Source organism: Parasteatoda tepidariorum, chromosome 1, assembly GCF_043381705.1.
Source record: "Parasteatoda tepidariorum isolate YZ-2023 chromosome 1, CAS_Ptep_4.0, whole genome shotgun sequence".
Taxonomy (NCBI): Eukaryota; Metazoa; Arthropoda; class Arachnida; order Araneae; family Theridiidae; genus Parasteatoda; species Parasteatoda tepidariorum.
The window spans coordinates 53,252,099-53,273,036 of NC_092204.1; the positions used below are offsets into that span (position 1 = coordinate 53,252,099).

At 30.8% G+C, this 20,938-nt stretch overlaps 2 protein-coding genes across 7 annotated transcripts in view; both read left to right on the forward strand.

The window, feature by feature from the left end:
• Positions 1 to 15,142, forward strand: part of LOC107444999 (epidermal growth factor receptor kinase substrate 8) — a 79,181-nt gene extending 64,039 nt beyond the window's left edge. For all 5 annotated transcript variants that reach the window (XM_016059298.3, XM_071180248.1, XM_071180251.1 and 2 more), the window contains exons 18-21: positions 8,083 to 8,277; positions 10,131 to 10,503; positions 11,993 to 12,125; positions 13,411 to 15,142. In XM_016059298.3, coding sequence (XP_015914784.1) covers positions 8,083 to 8,277; positions 10,131 to 10,503; positions 11,993 to 12,125; positions 13,411 to 13,494 — 785 coding nt within the window. In that variant the 3' untranslated portion in view covers positions 13,495 to 15,142. The remainder of the gene's footprint in view (positions 1 to 8,082; positions 8,278 to 10,130; positions 10,504 to 11,992; positions 12,126 to 13,410) is intronic.
• Positions 15,143 to 16,544: 1,402 nt separating this feature from the next.
• The window catches only part of LOC107444998 (spermatogenesis-associated protein 1-like), a 100,799-nt gene continuing 96,405 nt past the window's right edge, over positions 16,545 to 20,938 (forward strand). For both annotated transcript variants that reach the window (XM_016059297.3, XM_071180358.1), the window contains exon 1: positions 16,545 to 17,064. In XM_016059297.3, coding sequence (XP_015914783.3) covers positions 17,002 to 17,064 — 63 coding nt within the window. In that variant the 5' untranslated portion in view covers positions 16,545 to 17,001. The remainder of the gene's footprint in view (positions 17,065 to 20,938) is intronic.

Consider the following 20,938-nt stretch of genomic DNA (forward strand, 5'->3'; position numbering starts at 1 on the left):
AGAATCCTCTTTTTTGATAGATTTGTAGCCTGCTGAAATGCAACTACGGAGTTAAAATTTGGCATGCTAAAAGAACTTTTTTTTAAAATGTGAACTTAACGTTGACTGATTTTGTTTCAAAATACCAATTAATTCGAAAGTAATTGTAAATAAATAAATAAAAATTCGTGATTTTTCCCAGATTTTTTGTTTAAAATACTGATTTTTTTGTCCATTGTTGTCGAAAATTTATTTTCCCTTCACAAAATCTTTATTTTAAAAGCTCGCACCCGTGTTGATGCCCATCAAAGGAAGCAACAGAAAAGAGAGAGAAAGTTTACAAGGTGTTGGATATCAATCTTAACAATCACATTTAAATTTATAAAAATAAAAAGTTAACAAATCGCGACAAAAACCGTTCCCTACTTGAATTGTTATAAGCCTCGTCAACGAATAAAATTACTTCTTATTTATTTCTTCTTTATTGAATTACACTATCTGTATTCCCAGGTTAATTTTTTTTCTTTCAAATACTGGTAATACAAATTTTACAAATATAGGTAATCGTCTGTTTCGTTGCAATGAACATATTCGAATTTTTTTTTTTTTTTTTTGACATGAAGCAAAAATAATTGAATATTTTGAAAGCAAAATGTTGTGATTTTTTTTGGGGATATATTGACGTTTAAGCAATTATGGTGGTTGGTAGACGGAGCGAGCAAGGGGCGGAGCCTTTTAGCTTTTTAAAAAGTTTCAATTTAAACATATCTTAAATGCATCTAGATTCATTTTGAGCATGAAACAAAAACGATAAAACTGCAAATCAGTTCGCCTTACACTGAAGCGAACCGGGTTCGAATCCCAGTCGATACAAATTCCGCATCTGGCTTGCACTGACCACAGTGCTGACGTGAAATATCCTCAGTGATTGACGGATCATGGGTTAGAGACCCCTTGCCGTCAGGCTAACCGTGGGAGGTTCTCGTGGTCTCCCTCTCCATGTAACGCAAATGCGGGTTTGCTCCATCAAAAATTCCTCCACGAAGGCAAATTTCTCCCAATACTTGATCCAGTAGTTCCCTTGTCTTCTGGATAGGGTTCAAAATTACAAGGTTACGGAGTTGAACATTAGTGGCCTTAAACCCATTAAATTGGGTCGGCTGTTCAACGACGGTTATAAAGTATTAAGACTGCAAATCAGAGCCGCGATGGCTCAGGGGATCGAGCATTCGCCTTCCGGAGTTCGATCCCGGAAATGGTTGGTCGATACGAATTCCGCATCCAGTTTGCACCGACCACAGTGCTGACGTGAAATATCCTCAGTGGTAGACGGATCATGGGTTAGAGTCCCTTACAGTCAGGCTAACCGTGGGAGGTTCTCGTGGTCTTCCTCTCCATGTAGCGCAAATGCGGGTTACCTCCTTTAAAAAGTCCTCTACGAAGGCAAATTTCTTCCAATACTCGATCCAGGAGTTCCCTTGTCTTCTGGATTGGGCTCAAAATTACAAGGCTACGGAGTTGAACATTAGTAGTCGTAAACCAATGAAATTGGGTCGACTGTTCAACGACGGTTATAAAATAAAATAAAGACTAAATCAGAACTACAGCGTGTTCCAGTGAATTAAAGCCGACTTGATTTTGTGCTATTATTGGATTAAAGTCTGCACATACTAAGTAACTCACTTCTTGTCCTGTCTCCACCTGGGCAGGAAAAAAAAATGGATGAGTAAAAAAGTATCCCACCGAAATAATGTGAGGGTCAGGTGGAGTAAAGTGTGTATGTAGGGCAAAGTGGGTACTTGCTAAATAAAAAAATTTAAAAAAAAAAAAAAACACCAGTTCTCTCGTTTTAATTTGAGATAATTTGCTTAAGATTTTTAAAGACATTATCTAGGATTACGGCAAGTATTTTTATTCAGTTTTAAAAACCGATGTAAAAATTTTTTTACAAACTCTTTGCTTATGAACAACTTATACAGTATGTTAGTTTAAGCTGTTGATGAACTTTCTTCTAATATCATTAAAAACTGGCAGAAACTATTAATTTTTAGTTCAAACTGGTAGAGGGATATCGAAAGAACAGAGATATGCATTGAAATTTAAGAATAAATTTCTAAATTCTATTTATTATGAATTGTTTTCTGAGGTAAAGTGGGTATGACGGGATATTTTTTTATTTCTGTGTTAGCTTTAGTAAGTATCTAATGCTCAATATTTTATAATGAAATACATAGTTTTAAAATAATTTACTTGTTTGATTACAGCCTTACGTAGTAATTAAAACACAGAACAAAATTTCTTTTAAATTTTATTTTTTGAAGAGAAGAATGATTTAGGAGGGGATAGCAATATTACAGACAAATTATACGATTTAAACTACCAAAATAGCATAATGGTACAACATAGTGAGCATATTTAAAGGTAAAGATGAGTTTTCACTCAAATTTCTGCCTTCATGTGGCAGTTTTTTCATGGAAAGAAAACAATTTCTTTAAAATAAATAAATTGAATAAAAAATACTTCTCTGTGCCATAAATAGTAAAAGCACTTAAAATCACGACTATAGATATAAATTTTTACACTCTTAATTTATATTTCAAGTAAACCAAAAACTATTACAGTTTTTTTTCTTCCTATTTGATGAAATTGAATAGAGTTAAGCAAAATATATCGCATCCGAAATGAAACCTAATTTTTTACCCCAGAGTGGGGTAAGGTGGATAGATCAAAACATGTTCTTTTGAATGAAAATATTAGGTAATAGTTGGGCCATCTAGGAGGAGGTGGGATTAGGTGATGTTCTTTTGTAAGAAAATAATCAAACAAAATAAATAATTTATGCTTTATATTTAATCTATATGAATCCTATGTATATAAATTGCATCAAAATTTTCAGTAAAATTAATTTAATGGTTTGGTTTTAGATCCTTCTTTAAAAAAAACCCTGATTTTTTACCCACTTTACCCCACCTGTCTCGACTGCTTTTAATAGTCAATATATCCGTCATGGTTACATATATAAGAATTGAAATATATGATGTTGTATACCATTTAATAAACCCTGGAGATCTGATTTTTTTCGTACATACATTCCTACTGAGTATAGCCCCAACGTTTATATGGGGAATGAGATCAGAGTAAAAGGCAAACCATTCATGACAAGCCCCCTACCATCCAAAAACCACCACAGTGGAGATTTTGCAAAGTAAATGGAATCAATGTTCTGCCGTAAAATCTGACTTAGGCCACCAATTCTCTCCGTAAATGGCATTTAACAAGTTTCTAGCTTTTTAGGGGGGGATCAGTCGCTTCTATGCGGTTTGGGGAAGAGGAAAATTTAAGCTTACTCCCATAGTTTGGTCACCGTAGGTGGCCAGCCGACCCGCGAAGCGGGTTTATGACTTTTCACCACCACTACATAAAAACATCCATACACTCCGGAGGTATGAAGGACCCAGGCTCCCCGGACACGATGATCACATAGCTGTTGTCCAGAAGCAGCGCGTACGGTCTCGCTCACTTAATGTCCAATCCTTCTACCCTACAGACCCACTAAAGCCTGTCTGTCTAGGCTTGCTGTAAGGGAATGGGGTTAGTTACGTACAAAAAGTATTTTAATGTAAAATTACATTAAATAAAATATTACTATTGCGTGAACAAATTAGAAGTAATATGTTACAGATTTTCATTGGTTGATTAAAAATATTAGTTACAACAGTGATATTTATTTACAGGCATTTGTACTGAGGGCTCATCCACAATCAAATCCAACAAAATGTGGGCAGACTGGTTTTTATAAAAAAAGTTGGGCAACTGTACTTAAAATTAATTATCAGCTAGAAGACTAATGCTAAAACAATTAAGCTTAACATATGATATTATATTATTATAATTACAATTATACTATTATATTATAATATTATAAAATCAATAACATTACAATTATTATTATTAAGTAGTAAAGTACTGTGACGGATGATTTGTGGAGTTGATGAGGTAGTTAATAATGTACCCAGACTCTCTCTATCAGACACACACCCATACACACAAAAAAAGGGGAAACTCGACTAAGAAAAACAAAACTAAGTCTTGTTTTCGCGTTCCCGCGGTACCGACAACCGGACATCGAACTAGTCTTGTCACCTCCAGGGTGGCATTGTAACTTGTACAATGTTTCACCCAACTCATACTAGGAGATTTGGTGACCCCGACATGTTTATATGCCAGCATGATATACTGGCACTTTAAAATTTACAAAAGAAAAGTTAAGAAGTTCTGAGGGATGTATTTAAGCGATGACAGCACTTGGAGGATTGCCTTATGTGCACAAGGACACTGGCTCTTCTGCGTTGTGCTGCCCTGTGTGCAACACATTCTCTTCATTCTTATGAGAAAACTAGACCAGCTCCTCCCATAAGGCCCAACTATTGTTGGTTTACCCTTCTGACTCATACTTGGAGATTTGGAGGAGCTCACTAAAAAATGGAGAAAAAAATTTCTTGGATCCCTGATTCTCTGTGAGAGAAACCTTGGTTTGTAAATGATATATTGTTGTTAGTTATGCAGATTATTGATAGTTGAAGGTGTGATAAATTATTGATGATTACCCTCATAGTTGAAGCCTTCGCCCCACACAATTATTAAGCCATCCCCTTGCTGTATTATGGTGAAGTAATCTTTTTCTTTTTTCATGCCATTGCTATAGCACACAAAACTGTTTTTCTAATGAACAAAGGGATTTCGATTAATGGTGTTATAAAGCTACTAGTGTGGTTGTTAGCACTCAGGCCGCATGACGGCTACCGATTACCAAAAATGCTAAAAATTCAATTACTGCCATTTACAGATGGAATTGGTGAACCTGGTTGAATTTTCCCGCTGAACAACTCCATTTTTCTCATAGAAAAAAATTCAGGGGAATTGTTTTCCGATAATATGCAACATGTCATAGAATAGTTGGCCTTTTCCTGGGACCTAAATCCCCAATAAAACGTGACTGTGAGGGCTATCTTCAGTTAGACTGTAAACACACTCGAAAAAGAAACTTTAGTTTGTGGCAGATTTCAAGACTGACAGTATTGAAATCTAGTATAATATTGATATTACTGTCTTTCAGGGATTAATAAATGGTATGCAGCATCACAAATATGTCAAATATTTTGGCAATAAATAAGTGGTTTTTTATGGAAGGGACACTTTTTTGTCTCCTTTTTTACTATTCGATTTGTTTTTCTTAATTTTTTCCTACCTCGATAGAGCAAGAACAGAATTACACCCTATAAATATATATTTTTATATAGACTTTCTTAATTTATGTGTTTCGTTCTCATTGCTTTCTTTTCGTGTAATTACGGTACAAAATCAAGCTGACTTTATTTCAATTGAACTCACCCTATTAATAGTTATAAAATTGCTATAAGCTTTACTTGGAGCCAAATTCTACTTTTCATTACAATTTTTTCTCAAAATACTGGCCTTTGAATTTCAAATTCAGTTTCAATTCAATTCAGGGGTCATAAGAGTTAATGTCAGTTTTACACAAGCAATCTCTTTGTAAACATGCATATTTTTAAAAAAATTTACATAAATTTATTGGATACGATAATGGGACTCAGATGAATACATCAGTGATTTTTTAGAAAAAAATGTAGAAACTGATGACTTTTTCGTGATTAAACTAGGATCGAACTTGATAATTAAACAGCGTGTATATGCCTTTGTTACATTGTTTCACACAATTTCTTACAGACATGATAACTCCCTCGATTTTCATCGGATTTTTTAAAAAATTTAACAACATGTGTATGTATATATTACTGTAAATAACTTCGAGTGTGTCGATAACTTACGACATTGCATAGGGAAAGTCGATTATCACATGAATCAAAGATTCCCAAAGTGTGACACCTTGGGGTGCCACGAAGTGAGATGAGGATACTGTAGTGAGGAGCTTCAATTCTAAAACTAATTCATTTATTGCTGCAATTTATTGAAAATAATTCAAGGTAAAACCACTATACTGTCTGGTTAAAAGTATCCGGAAACCCGATCCATGGTGTGAGGTGTATCATGGTTTGAATTTAGTTCTTGTGAATGAACTCTGAAATTTATGTGGATACTTGAACTATGATGTTCCCCCAACTATATGGCAATATATCGGGTCCATTTCTTTTCCAACAGAATAAACGCATCAGTCACACATCAAGAGATACGCAGCCATGGTTAGATGAAATAGGTGTTCAAAAACTAGACTGGCATAATCAGAGTCTCAATCTAAATCTCATAAAACACCTTTAAGACGAATTAGAACTCAGATTACGTAGCTAGCCAAATCAACCATCTTTACTGTAGTGCTTCACATCCAGCACTTTCACGTCATCTGTGAGAGATACTGAAAGTCAATACCTATGGCCCACCTATCAAAAACTAGTGGTAAAGCTCCCCAAACGTATACAGGATGTTATCGATGTCTCAGTACTCTCCTAGTCGGTATTAGTAGGTATCTGGGCTGGGTATTTTTAACCAGATAGTATAATTCTGGATGTATGCAAGCTATGCGGCGCAGCCTGTCCTAAGTAAATTAGCTATGAGGGTTTTATTCAACATCTACATTTTGCTATTTTCCTACCACAGCAATGCTAGGTTTTCAGCAACTGCGGCTCTAAAAAAAATCACTCAAAAGCAAAGCTCAAAAAAAGAAGCGCAAGTAGCTATATCCAGCTTTATCTCGCGATTTGAAAAGGTCATGCAACGAGCAGCAAGTTCGCACTAAACGAATTCTCTAAACATTCTAATGTAGATGGTAGAATCTTTTGACATATATATTCTCTAATAATTAAAGCTTATAATGCTATAAGTAATTATCAATACCTTCTTAATAGTAACAATTAAAGTATTTGAGTGGATTTTAAGCATGAGTTGTATTAACTTTGTATTCTCACCACTTACTCGTTCAGTTTCTGTTTCAATCACGAAGGGAACATTATATTATAAATATTATACCGCAGACAAATATGATAGAATTGGACTGTCGTAACACAATTTTAAATCTCGTATGTCGACATTTTGCATTTTGGAAAAGTTTGGATACCCCTGACATAGATACATCGTTGGGTGTTCGAAACATATGTCGAATAGAATTATTTCTTACTTACATCAATAAATGTCGATAATTAGCTTGTACTAAGTGTAAATGTTGAGAAAATTCTCTTTTTTCATAAACATTATGTTTCTCACTAATATTAGCTAAAGCCATAATTCAGCATACATGGATGATGAAGAAAATTTTTTAAATATTAAGAAAAGAATTCAAAATAAGCAATTAAAAATATACTAATAATTGGCTCTTTCTTATCGTCTGTCCTTTCTTTTTCTTTCTTCTGCGCAAATTAGGGGGCGTTGTTTTTATGTCCATTTCAATTTAGTTGAGTCTCACAGTCAGTAGTGTAATTTGGTGATTGGATTTTTGTTTCAAGTAAGCTTTTGTACGTACTATTCTTATAATTTATCTTGTTTTTATTCTTCTGTATTTGCTTTATGTATTTTATATTTTGTATTGTATTCTCTTCCTGGACTTTGGCAAGACCTTTGGGGTACAGAGGGAGAGCAATTTTAGACTTTTATCGTGCTCTCTCGATAGAAAAGATTTTGCTTTTACGACTTCCGGAGCTGATACCCCCTGAAGACGTCGGCTTTGGTTGTCATACGTATCCATTTTTTTCATATTTCATTGTTTCTCTTGTTAAATATTAGTATTTATAATTTATGTTATCAAATATCGACATTTTAGGATGGCAAGATTGTAAGTAAAAAAATATGATAATTACAATTCTTTTGAGAAACATTCACTATCAATGCATGCTGAAAGTTGAATGCATTAAAGTATATGCATGCTGAAAGTTGACATTTGCCGGTGTCAGTAAGAAATAATGATACATAAAAATATTTTTGATGTTCACCAAAACGACTATACTCCCAGAATTGCGTAACCGTTCCTCGGTAGTATCTTATTGATTACGTTCATTAGTTTCAGATTAATTACATGATAAAATCTTCATACCCACATTGCTACCTCAATAGTTTTATTTGTATGATTTTCCACAGGATACAGCCAGCAGCCACCGAGATCACCGATTCTTTCGAGAGATGAAACTTCACCACTACCATCACCACCACCAGAATACGCAACTACTTTGGAATCACCCCATTCACACGACCGTAGCGCTTCACCGACAAACTGGTTACCACCTCCACCTAATGATACCAATACTAGTCCGATACTTCAGAATCCTCATACCAGTAAGATTCAAGCATACGTTTATGCATACATCAATAAAGAAACATAAACTCAACCTTTCATTTCAAATATTAAGGAATTTTAACATAAGTTGCCAGTTACGCAGACAAAGGGACATTTTTAACGACTAAAATCTTTCCCAGAAATTAATATCGAGAGTTTAAATCAGTTCTAAATCTATCATAAGTCATCATAATAAGCTGTTCCAGAGTAATGAGAAACGCAATAAGTCGCAATAAAAAAAATGCGAAACAGTAATTTTTTTTTACCAAAACTTTCTTTTCAAAATAATAAAAAGAGGGTGTGTGAAAAAATGTTCAAATTTTTTCACCAAAGTTTACAACAAATTTAATATTGAAAACATGACATGAAGACTTGTATTACAGCCAATCGGCAAACAATGATTGCAGACACTGTTCAGCTGCAGATACTAAAGCTCATTTATAAAAAAAAACCAAATTTTGAGTTAATTTTAAATGCCTTTGCCCACATGTATTTAAAAAAAAGAATCAACTTTACAACAGCTGTTCCAACTTTTTGTAGCAGCTTGTTGTTTGTAATAGACGAAACCGTAATTATAGAAATGTGATATAAAAAGTAAAGATGTTAGCAAAATTCGATTGAAAAATACCGTTGGAGCTATCTAGCAGGTTAGAACACGCCCAGCAGTACACCCCGTATGCATGCCTATCATCCTAATGCATCCTATGCATGTATACCCCGCATTCTAATGTATTTTTGAGAAAAGCTTAATATTCATCGATATTTCAATTTTAAAGTAAATTTTGTAAAACTGCGATACAAATATAAAAAGAAAACTTATTTCGCTTGTTTTTAGCTTATTTTTTTTAATTCAAATCTTTTTTTTTTTTTTTTTTTTTTTTTTTTTTTTACTTACTTTGCTTTAAGAAGCTACTCCAATATATACATGTATCTCTTACATTCTTTCTTTCTTTGATTTAATTTTATCTCATACAATGCATCTTATTTATTATATAGTAGATGAGGAAGGCTATTTATATAATATAATTATGAATGTTTACATAATATAATGATCAAAAGGAAGTAAAAGTTCAGTGTCTTATTATATACTAAAATTAACTTTCACGTGAAAAGTCTGACAACCTGAAACCCATATTAAATATTAAAACGTTTAAAATAGTGGCCCACCCTGTTAAAAATTAGAATGTCTGGGCATGCTGATGACAACACGACAGTACAACAACCATACGAAATAGTACTGTCCAATAGGTTTTACACGGTGATGTGCCGAAGCTGCATGTCATTGGCCTATAACAATAAAACTGACCCTAACTACTAGTATTATCAAGTAATGCTCCGAAATTTTAGTGTTCTATGCATGACTAATACGGAAAGTAAGGATTGATTAAGCAAACCTCAACAGATACCAAAATTAAATCTTTTTTTTTTCCCCTTTTTTTTTTTTTTTTTTTTTTTTTTTTTAAATTTTACAAAAAAATTTTTTTACATAACTCCCATTACGTGTAGACGCGTTTCATACCGAGTCATAACCCGATGTAGTTTTTATATAAAATAATCAAGATTATAATTGCTAATTTTTGACAAAGAATTGACATTTCAATATTTTTTTTCACTGCGTGATTTCAAATGTCGTGTATCGATGCATTTTTGATCTTGATAATTAAAATAAATCTAATTTAAAAATTTAGATATGAAACTTTCTTTTATCACTAAATTTGCAATTACAAACATGTAGCTATAATCACGAAGAAAGATATTCAGTTCAACATTGATAAAATTAATGTTTTCTCTTTTTTTTTCAAAATTTTTCAAATTCTTTACTTTACATTACTTTTCTGTAATTTACTTGTAGCTTACCACAGATTCGATTCAATCGGTTTTGATGAATCTACCAAAATGCCAGACACTTCTAACGTCGTACCCAAGTCATCAACATCTCCTATTTCCGCCTATTCCCCAACTGAAGTTACTGGAAGTCCGAAATCAGATAAAAAGCAATCGAAACAGCGATCTCGCAGTAAGACATCGGAATCTCAGATTTGCGATGCTGCCCTGGAACTCTTTCAAGAAGAACTTAAGGCATCTATCAATCAGAAAAAAGGATTGAAAGTCTGGCGGAAAATCACTTGCCCAGAACATTTCAGGACTGATTGTTATTACATCAGTGTGAGTTCAACTCATAACGAAGTCATGCATTGGTTGAAACTGAAATGCTTCAGCGAAAGGTATTCACTGTACTTATTATTTCTATTTTATTACAATTAAATTTATGTTAGACAACATCCTTATTAAAATTCAGGTTTTCAGTGTCAAAATTGAGTCTCGATAGAACACTGAGGTGCCATGGTGAAAGACCGGGTTTTTGTTTCCAGACGTGACATGAAACAATGGGCATCGGCTTGTAAGGAAAATAAAAGCGGCAATCCGCAATGCTGGTCAAAATACTACCATCATCGATATGCCTTAATCCCTTAGAATAGCCTCGGTGGATCTGGGAATAGAGCGCTTACCTCCCATAGAGGTGACCCAGGTTCGATCTTAGGATTGGCTGGTCAATTCGAATTTTGTTCCCGGCTCGTATCGCCCTCAGTGCTGACATAAAAATATCTCTAGTGGTACACGGATCATGGGTTAGAATTCCCTTGCCGTCGGGAAAACCATGGGAGGTTTTCATGCTTTTTCTCTCCACGTAACGCAAATGAGGGTTAGTTCTATCAAAAAGTCCGCCACGAAAGCTGGTATGCCAAAATGCTTGATTCAAGAATTTCCTTGTCTTCTGGATTGGGTTCAAAATTACAAGAGTAGGGAGTTGAACATTGATAAATGTAAACTCGGAATTAGGTCGGCTGTTCAATACCGCTTAGAAAAAATATAAATGACCCCTTAGGCAACATTTGGTAACTGCGGGACTCTTTTAACAATAAAACTGGCTAGATTTTCTTTTGGACACTAGTTGTTTACCCTTAATATGCAGAATCATTCAGTACAGTAGTCACAAATTTTCTACGGATGTAAAGCACATCATAGGAATTGAAAATTGCATAGTAACCCTTTGACCGAAAATATACTCGTACGGTAGGGACTTCTCTTTTCGGAACCAGTTGTTCCTGCGCATTTTAACCAGTCCTGTTATCCATTTAAATTATAGAAATTTCATGTTATCTGATAACATTGTCAAAAATTGGATTTAAATATATTCAGAAATAGCTGTTTTACAGATTTAGCAATCAAACTGATAAGACCTGCAATTAAGTCCTCAAATCAATGAATTAAGATAAAACAGCTAAAAATAGGAAGTTTTCCACAACCATTAATTAGAACATATAAAATTAACACAGAGTTAATAAGATCATTGAGAGAAATAAAGGTGGAAGTTTGTGCAGAGCTAAATAAACCGAAAGGCATAAATAAAGATTCAAAAAGTCCAAATAGTGTTGCAATGGCTGTTTTGGAAACGTCATTTGGGTGAACAGGAATCTGATAACATGCACGCGTTAAGTCGATTTTGGAAGAAGTAAAAAACAGTTTCATTGTGTAAATTTTGCGAAAATTCTTGTATAGGAGGTAAAGGATTGAGAATAAAAATGTTCTCAAACCATCCTTCTTTCTTAATTTATGCAAAAATTGGAAGATATTTACTAAAACGACTATATTTTAAATAAACAACTGATTTTGCATAATTCTGATGATGCATAATTCTTTTCTTCTATCTAGAGCATTAGAAGTGTTAAAGCCTATGTCAGCAGAAATGCTTTTCAAGCTAAAAAAGGAACAACTAGAAAAATATCTTGGTGAGGAAGGAATCAAACTACACAGCCACTTACAAGTTCAAAAAAACATGTCCGGAGTAAGTTTTATTTTTTTATTTTTTTATTATAGTTTAATAGATGTTAAGGTTAAGTCAAATCTTAGCTAATGCGAGGGGAAATAAATCTGTTTTTAAAGACAAATAGAATAGATTGTTTTCAAAGGAACATTATCCCATTAAGAACCTTATTATTCTAAGATTTTGGCGGGAAAACTTAATATTCGTTATTTATAGTTAAAACTCAATATGTATTTTACAGGTATTATAACAAGTGCCTTATAAATGACCGACACTCAGAAAAATAAATGAACTAAAAAGAAGGTAAAAATGTACGCCTTTTCGCACGCTGTTTAGGAAACCACTAATTTTATTTTTAAGTTTCAAATTAGTTACAAAGTTCCCCAGCAGATGGCGCTATTGACTAGAAAAGACCCTGAAGCTGCTTTTTCTTGTTTACGAACATTCTGAATTAAAGTGTTTGCACGGATGCATGTTAATTTCGCCCTTAAATTGAGCCACGGTGTTTCTGAAGATGGTAGTTATTTTGAAAACATCGTTTCATAGTTTTTCCGAGGTCGGCAGTGTCCTTCGCTGACGTACTATGAAATTAATTTTGAACTAGATTAAAATGTAACTCTAGTATTCTAAGCAGAATGTAACATCTCGTGCACTACTGTCTCCTTTCGTTTTTTAATTTATTTATTATGAATTTTTTTTAAATTATTAAATTATCAGTCATTTATTTTAAGTAAGTCATTTTTTATTGTAAAACCATTTTATGATTAACATAAGAACTTAAGAACCATTATCAATGTTTCTTACATTCCTCATTATTTCCATTTCATTTCATAAAAAATAAGTATATTCCATCTTTTATTCAAGAAATTCCCTTTTTTTTCATACACAAATTATAAAAATAAATAAAAAAGATTAAGAAGATTTTACTTTATAATACTAAGATAAACTAGCTTATGCTTATATTACTCAGAACAGAATTTTATCAACAAAGACCAGTGTATTCAATCATTTCAAAACCTCAATGAAGAAGTAATAAACAAAAAAGCAGCTCTAACACGTTAGTTTAAGAAATGGAAATTCTTCCTCAGACCAAAAAGGATGTTTACAAAAATTCAAAGTTGGAACGATTCAACTCTAAGTAACTTACTAATGCTCAATATTTGAGGGATGAAAAAAAGGAATTTAAAGAAACATTTCTAAAAGATTATGATAACATATGCACGTTTTATTTATATTATTAATTTATTGTTTATAACATGTTTTCTACAGTTATTTTAAATTCTATTTCTTATTATTTGTATTACAGTACAAAACGCTTACATCTCAAGAATTGAACCAAATACTAGCTCAGAGAAAACTAAAAGCAGAAGCTGAAGCAGACGAAGTATGAAAAGGCTTCATTGAGAACCGAAAAACATTTATCACCACCATGTCTGTTTACCGATGTGAAAAAAATATTATTTTATAAATCTTTTTTCTCTGACTAATTTCGTTTTTATTTTTGATGAAACGACAAGACTTCATGAGAGCAAGTCGAACAATAAGTTTTTAAAGTTATTTCTTATTAGATAAATGTAGTGTTTTAAACAAACTATGGCAACAAAATAAATGGTATTCTGGAATAGCAATGGCATCATCCAGAAATGAATTGAAAATTTGCATATTCTAAATAAGCATGTTCTACTTCAGCTAACTTTATCTGTGCTTATTCTTAATTACAGTTGTACTGCAAATTTTATTGATTAACTTTTATATTGTCTAAATTTGTTTTAAAATCTGCAGTGTTTTGAAGAAACTATTGCAACAAAATTAATGGTATTATGGAATATCAATGGCATCATCCAGAAATGAATTGAAAATTTGCATATTCTAAATAAGCATGTTCTATTTCAGCTAACTTTATCTGTGCTTATTCTTAATTGTATTTGTACGGAAAATTTTATTGATTAGCTTTCATATTGTCTAAATTTGATTTAAAATCTGTAGTGTTTTAAAGAAACTATTGCAACAAAATAAATGGTATTCTGGAATAGCAATAGCATCATCCAGAAATGAATTGCAAATTTGCATATTCTATGTAAGCATGTTCTACTTCAGACAACTTTATCTGTGCCTATTCTTAATTGATTTGTAGTGAAAATTTTATTGATTAACTTTCATATTGTCTAAAACTGTATTAAAATCTGACGAAATTTCTTTGAGTTCAAATTTAAAAGAAACAGAAATTAATTCGATCTACTGTTGAAAAAAATCAAAATGCACAAAATCAACTATTTATCAAAGCCTGGAAGCCTGTATATCATGTACTGTATGCATATCCGTTCAAATATTTTCTTGTATGTTCAGTATTCATAGTCTTTCAAATATTTTACGCAGCTACTTTTTTCTACAAATTCCCTTTAAGTGATGAAAAAAAAAATACTTTTAAAATTGAAAATAAATTAATTTAGTAGAATAATATGACATTTTGAAATCAGAAAAATCTTAAGTAAACAATATATTTTGTTTTTGCCGACAAAAGGAAAAAGGGATCAGAAAGCATAGAAATATTAATTAAAAAAATCGATAATAAAATGACGTAAAAGTTTTCTTTTCATTATTTTTTATTTATTGAAGGTGCAGAAAATTCTTGATTTTAAAATTAAAAACAAGAATGTGCTATAAAAATATTTTATTCCACTACATAAGTACGTTGCAAATGCACGATTTTACTTATAGCAAATATTTACTTTCTGAACTTATAATGCGACTTTTTAATTATTCTCTTTGATTATGTTTATTTACAAGTATAAATTAGTTACTAGATTTTAATTGACTTCTGAATATGACTAGTTATAACTGGCATTTAATAGCTTAAACTAATTAGCGGTAAAAAAATTTTACTTGTTATTTTATTTACTTAAACTTCTTAAACAGGAAAAATTAATTAAAATATCATCCTTAGCTTTATTTCGGAAACTTGGTTATAGTCTTTATCGAGTAGTGAAATATTATCGCATAATGTATAAAGTTGAAAATAAAATATTTATTTAAAAATATTTTTACAGCGTGTTATTTTTCGAAAACTTGCGGAATTGCTGAAATAATAAATGAAAAGAATGAATTTTCTTTGAAGTTTTTTCTTAAGAATTGGAGAATATAGGCTCTATGATAAATATTACACTCAAAGTTTTATGACATATATTTTAAATAATGCCCAAAACATAAATTTAAGTAATTTTCTACGCATCACACTCTTCAGTGACTTTGTGTTTCAGGAAAATATGTGAAGAATGATTTCAAAATATTTAACTTAATTTTATCTTAGTAAAACAAGTGGAAGTTTTAAGACAATAAATTTCAGTTCTGTACTGGGGATATTTTATCTCAGTACTATGGTAGGTACAAAACGAGAGCAACACAAACAGGGTGTTCTCTAATAACTATTTCTTAGAATCTTTGTGAAAAATTCGAAACCGGTCAAAACATTTAGAATCGCAAAGTGATATTTAATTGATGCAGAAACAAAAACACCATCAAATCAGAAGTGAGGAAGGCGTGACTCAAAATATCAAAATCTACAGGGGAACTTAAAGGCGGTTTTTTGAATCACTTCCAATTTTCACCATTGATATTTTTCTTGCCGCTTTTCTAACTATGGATTCGACAGAGAGTGATTTTCTTTTCTTTTTCTCGCCTATATATTAATTTTTAACTCTTAATGTATAAACTTTTCAGACGGCAATTTTAACAAGGATTTTAAAAATATATAGTAAGGGAGGCGATTAAGGAAAACACTGTATATTTTAACTAGTCATCTAAAATATTCGAGATTGGATTGGAAACAAGCATCTATCCTAGCAAGATAATTTTATTTTATCGCTCTTTATGAACAACTTATCCAGATTGTGAATTTGAGTCTTTTAGCTGAGCATTTTTTATTGTTTTAAACTGTACTCAAAAGACAAGAGAACTTCTGAATCTGATATCAAAACATCGGACAATGTTTTTTGGGAGGAAATAACTTGTAATTAGATAGCGATAAAACCGAGTTAGAATGGAAGTAATAGGACACATTAGATAATAGAAGTAATAAGACTCAATAAAAGAACGGATAACGATCGTACCCGAAATCTGGACTTTTTTTAGGACCTTCAGAAAATTGCTTCAAATAGAGAAGTACACGGACTTCTAAGAGATCCGCCCTCTTTTTTCATAGTTATAAAAGCTTCAGTTTTTTTCTTGTTTATAGTGTCGTTAGTATTAAAGATGTGGTTGGGAATTATTTTCGTTTTAAACCTCTCCATAATCGTCCAAAATATATGAAAATCAACCCTTCCCAAATCTATACCCTTTTTAAAATTATTTGTTGAAATATGTGATCTGAACTCATGCTAGAAAAAAAAAACATTTTTTTCTATATTTTTTTTTATACCTCATCCACAAAGATTTTATTTTTATTTAAAACTTCATCGATTTTGACAAAAACCGATGATCATCTAAATAATGCTTTGCAATTTCAGCAGTCTACTACACATTAATTATCCCAATAAATATTTCACAACAACAATGGATGAGTCAGTTAGAAAAAAAAATCATTCCAAAATGCAATTAGTTTCTGATATAATAAAGGATAGAAGAAGATTTACAACTCCCGCTGACATTAATGCTAATTAAAAGAACACGTTAGGTAGAGAAATATAGGATCAAAACATTCTGCAGGTATTCGCCGAAAATGAAACCCAGAATAATCCATCTTTTACCTGGAAAAGTAGAAAGAAGTAGTATTCTTTTTATTTTCGGTAGGTGGCGTTTTTCATGGCACGTGGTCAAAACTCTGTAACACAGTTAAATGCAACTAAAAATCAGGTAAGGCTCTGTTGTTATTTCATATGTTATCGTCTGCTATTAAGCGAGCATGGGTGATTCTTCCGAACATACTAGGACTACTGATTTCTGGAGAAGGCCTCATACCGAAGAAGTATGTCGTTTTTTATTTCATTTCAGTTCGTTAAAGTAATTTTTAATTATTATGATAATAAAAGTTGGTATAATAATAAAATTCATTATATTAACTTTTAAATTTTTATATTAACTTTTTTATAAAAATAGTGAGATTACTGATTATGAGAGAAGGCTTCTAACTGAAGAAGTATATCCTTTTTCTTTCATTTTTGCGTTGATGAAAATTAATATTTTTTTGTTAAAAGTTTTAGAAACATTTTTAACTTTCTTTTTTAATTAAAATTAAATTGGCATTGCGAAATTAAATTTGTTTGAATTATTCATGTTATTTAAAAAAATATTATTAATGCCACTTGTTAAAAGAATTTAAAAACATTAGAGACTAGAGCAAATGAAACTTTAAAAAGTTTCTAGATATTTCTACGCATGCGCACTATTTATCTAAATCACATTAAACGGAAAAAATATGACGTTTTTATTTCATTCCGAGATGATGAAATTTATTATGATGATTATGATGGATTTAATGTTTAAAAAAATTGCAAAAATTAAATTTCACAAATTTGAGAAAAAAATTTTAAATTGTTTTCTTTAAATTTTGAATTTGTAAAATAATAATTCTATAACTGACTTTGACAAATTGAAATTATTCTAATCACTGGTGTTATATTATTTTTAATTAAAAAAAATTTAAAAAAAAATTTCTTTTATCCTTACTTGTTGGGGGAAAAAAATTAAAAAAAGTGAGTGAATTTCATCTTCATCATTTAATGATTATTTTCTAAGAAAATTAAAATATGTTATGAGGCAAGTTTGTCAATAAGTTCTTGAAGTTGGAAACTAGAGCAAATGAAACTCAAAAAATTTCTACAAATTTATACGCATGCGTCTTATTTATTTCATTTTACGAAATTCTATATTGATATGAAACATTTTTGCGACAGTATAATTTTTGACCTTTTTTTTATTGATTAACTAAAGTTTAAAAATTTAAATGTTCTACTGAAGACAAAATAAAAAACGGAAATCCTTCATGACGCTTGACCTAATGGTCAAATTACCGTACACAAACATGAAGTGTCAATGACTCTAGGATTATTTAAAATATGCTAATTAGTTATTGCAAATAATGTTTTAAGTTACGACACAAAAGTTAGACACAAAAACGTACTTTCTCTCCAATAAACATTTCTTTTTACTGATTCGGGTTTTCGATTCTCGAAATATGGGGGGAGGGGGAGGTATAGGTGCTATCAATAAAATACAAGTCAGGAGAATAGTCGAAACTTTTAACCCTTCTATGTTAATCTCATTTTTTTGCTTATTTCACCATATTTCTTGAACTTTTAAGCCAATTACAAAATTTTTAAATAGAATTAGAAAGATAATCGGTAGAAAAAAAAATTCTTTCTTATAATTACTTATTTCGTTTAATTTCTTATTTCGCTATATCTCTTGAACTCTTTAAGCCAATTACAAACTTTTTAAATAGAATTATAAAGATGATCGATAGCAAAAAAAATTTATTTTTATAATTATTATTTATTTTTTCAAAAAATATGACTTTTCTTTTCTTAACCAAACGCTAAGGAACATCTTTCACTATTGTCTACCTCCCCTTGATTTGTGAATCAAAAAATACAAATCTACCAAAAAAAGATATGTTTATTCAAATAAAATATGCTATTGTACCTGATTTTTTAACTCAAAATATCGTCTTCACTAATTACTTGGTATATTTAAAGCTAGGCCCTCAAACCATTAAGATTACATCTTAGTCACTAAGATGTAATCTTAATGACTAATCCACATATGACTTAATGACTAATCATCCACTAAGACTTAGGGCATTAAAATCCGTACATTGGATCTTTAGACTTACTCATAAAATTTAGACGTCAAAATAAAATGACTTTTTTTCATAACCTAAAACATTCGTTATTTTGGCTAATTTATTTTTCCAGTCTGGTTCATTAAAAGTTTATAATTTATACTCTTTATTTTTATTATTATTATTTTGTTAAATGGAAAAATTAGTCTCTATCATAACTGTTGCTTATTAATTAATTGTGTGTAAAGCTTTTTTTAAATAGTTTTTATAACATTTAAACCAATCTATTCTATTATGGATAAATCTTCCCGAGTAGCTTTTTTCTAAATAATCAACGTTTCCGAAATAATTAAAAGCAATTATCAAAAAAAGTAATAAATACTATTATATACTTTTGACTTTATATGAGTGCTATTTTTACCAATTTTTTCGACCTAACAGCTTTGGAGTACATGAAAGCTGAATTGGTTTATACGAGTTTTTTGTATGAGAAAACTTCATAGGATACGTAAAAGTTACTAGGATAAGATGCTCCATGATTATAAAAGCATAATTTTCAATTTTTTCCTTATTTTCATGTAAATGAAAAGAATATCTTTTTAAAATTTAAGTACCAAGTTAATCACTCCAGTAAATATCTCAGGAAAATTATGTTTTTTTTAAATATATAATTTAATTATTTCTATTCATATATTAAAACATTTTCCTTTGTGCAACATTCATATTTCCTCACTCTACATGCACAATATGGACGTATTTCTTTCTAATTTTAAATAACTCTTTTTTACAACGAAAATTTTATAATAACATTAATTCCTTTAATTTAAATTTGAATTGGTGACATACTTATAAATAAACTAATACCTGCTGTGCTTAAATATTTTTTGATAACGTTTGTAGTTTCTGAATTATTCAATGACGAATTTAGAATTCAAGATTTTCAAACGTTTGATTTAATCTCTTTATTAAGCAAAAAGTATAAATATAATCGAATAATTCATACATTAATTAAATGATGAACTTGAATTAAACGATTTATACCTTAAATGTGACTTTATTATTTCATTACTAAAAAGCTACAATTTTACCTGTGACATTAATTGTACTACTTAATAAAAACTTCACTCGTTTCAAAAATGTGGATTTTAAAATTAACAGTTGACATATTTCAAGCGCTCAAAAAAAGGTGTTCAATTTCAAAACTTGCCAGACGTGAATGAGAAGAAACAAAAGTGATTTTAAATCAAAACGTTAAGTTGCCGAGAGAGAAAGAGATGAAAAATGAAGCAAGAAAAACCACAGTGACCAAGAGAGGCAAAATAAGGGGGATGCATATCCACTCGCTATGGAGAGGTGGCGATGATTTCATGTCATTAACAACGGAATCAGCATTCATATGAATAAAACAAGATTCCAGGGCATCAAGATGAGCTGATGTGATTGGGGTGAAATAAATTTCGGAAATTGAATTTATGCCCAAGATTCCAATAATCAGCAGCAATTGATGATTTCTCGTATTCTTAATAAAGGACGTATCTATCCTGCTCCTTGAGTCTAAATTTTAAAACACGTCTAGTTTGTCGACTGTTATTACCAATTTGCATATTTTTGAAGCGAATGAAGTTTTTCATCAAGTGATATCTTACCCCTTCCGTTTCTTGGAAATATTTATTTAATTAACTGCATTAATTATTTAAATACTGTTATTTTTTTAAGAAAATCCGATAAAAATTAAAAGAGTTATCGTGTCTATGAAGAAAAAAAAAGTTTGGACGTACTATTCTTAAATATATGAGTTTCAAGTTATACTTTCAGAACAAATGTTGATAAAATGTTGATAAAGTCGAATTGCAAAATAATAAAAATAGAAAGTCGATTTTTGGAGAAATTGGATTTATTATTATTTTTTTTAAATCAAATGGTGTTACTTTTTATTTATTCTTTCTAAAAATAAGAGTTCTAATGTACAAAGCAGAATTTTAAAAAATGCAGAGAAATTAACGGAAAATAAAAATTCAAAAATAAATAAATAAAATAGTTAAAAATGCAGGAATTAAAA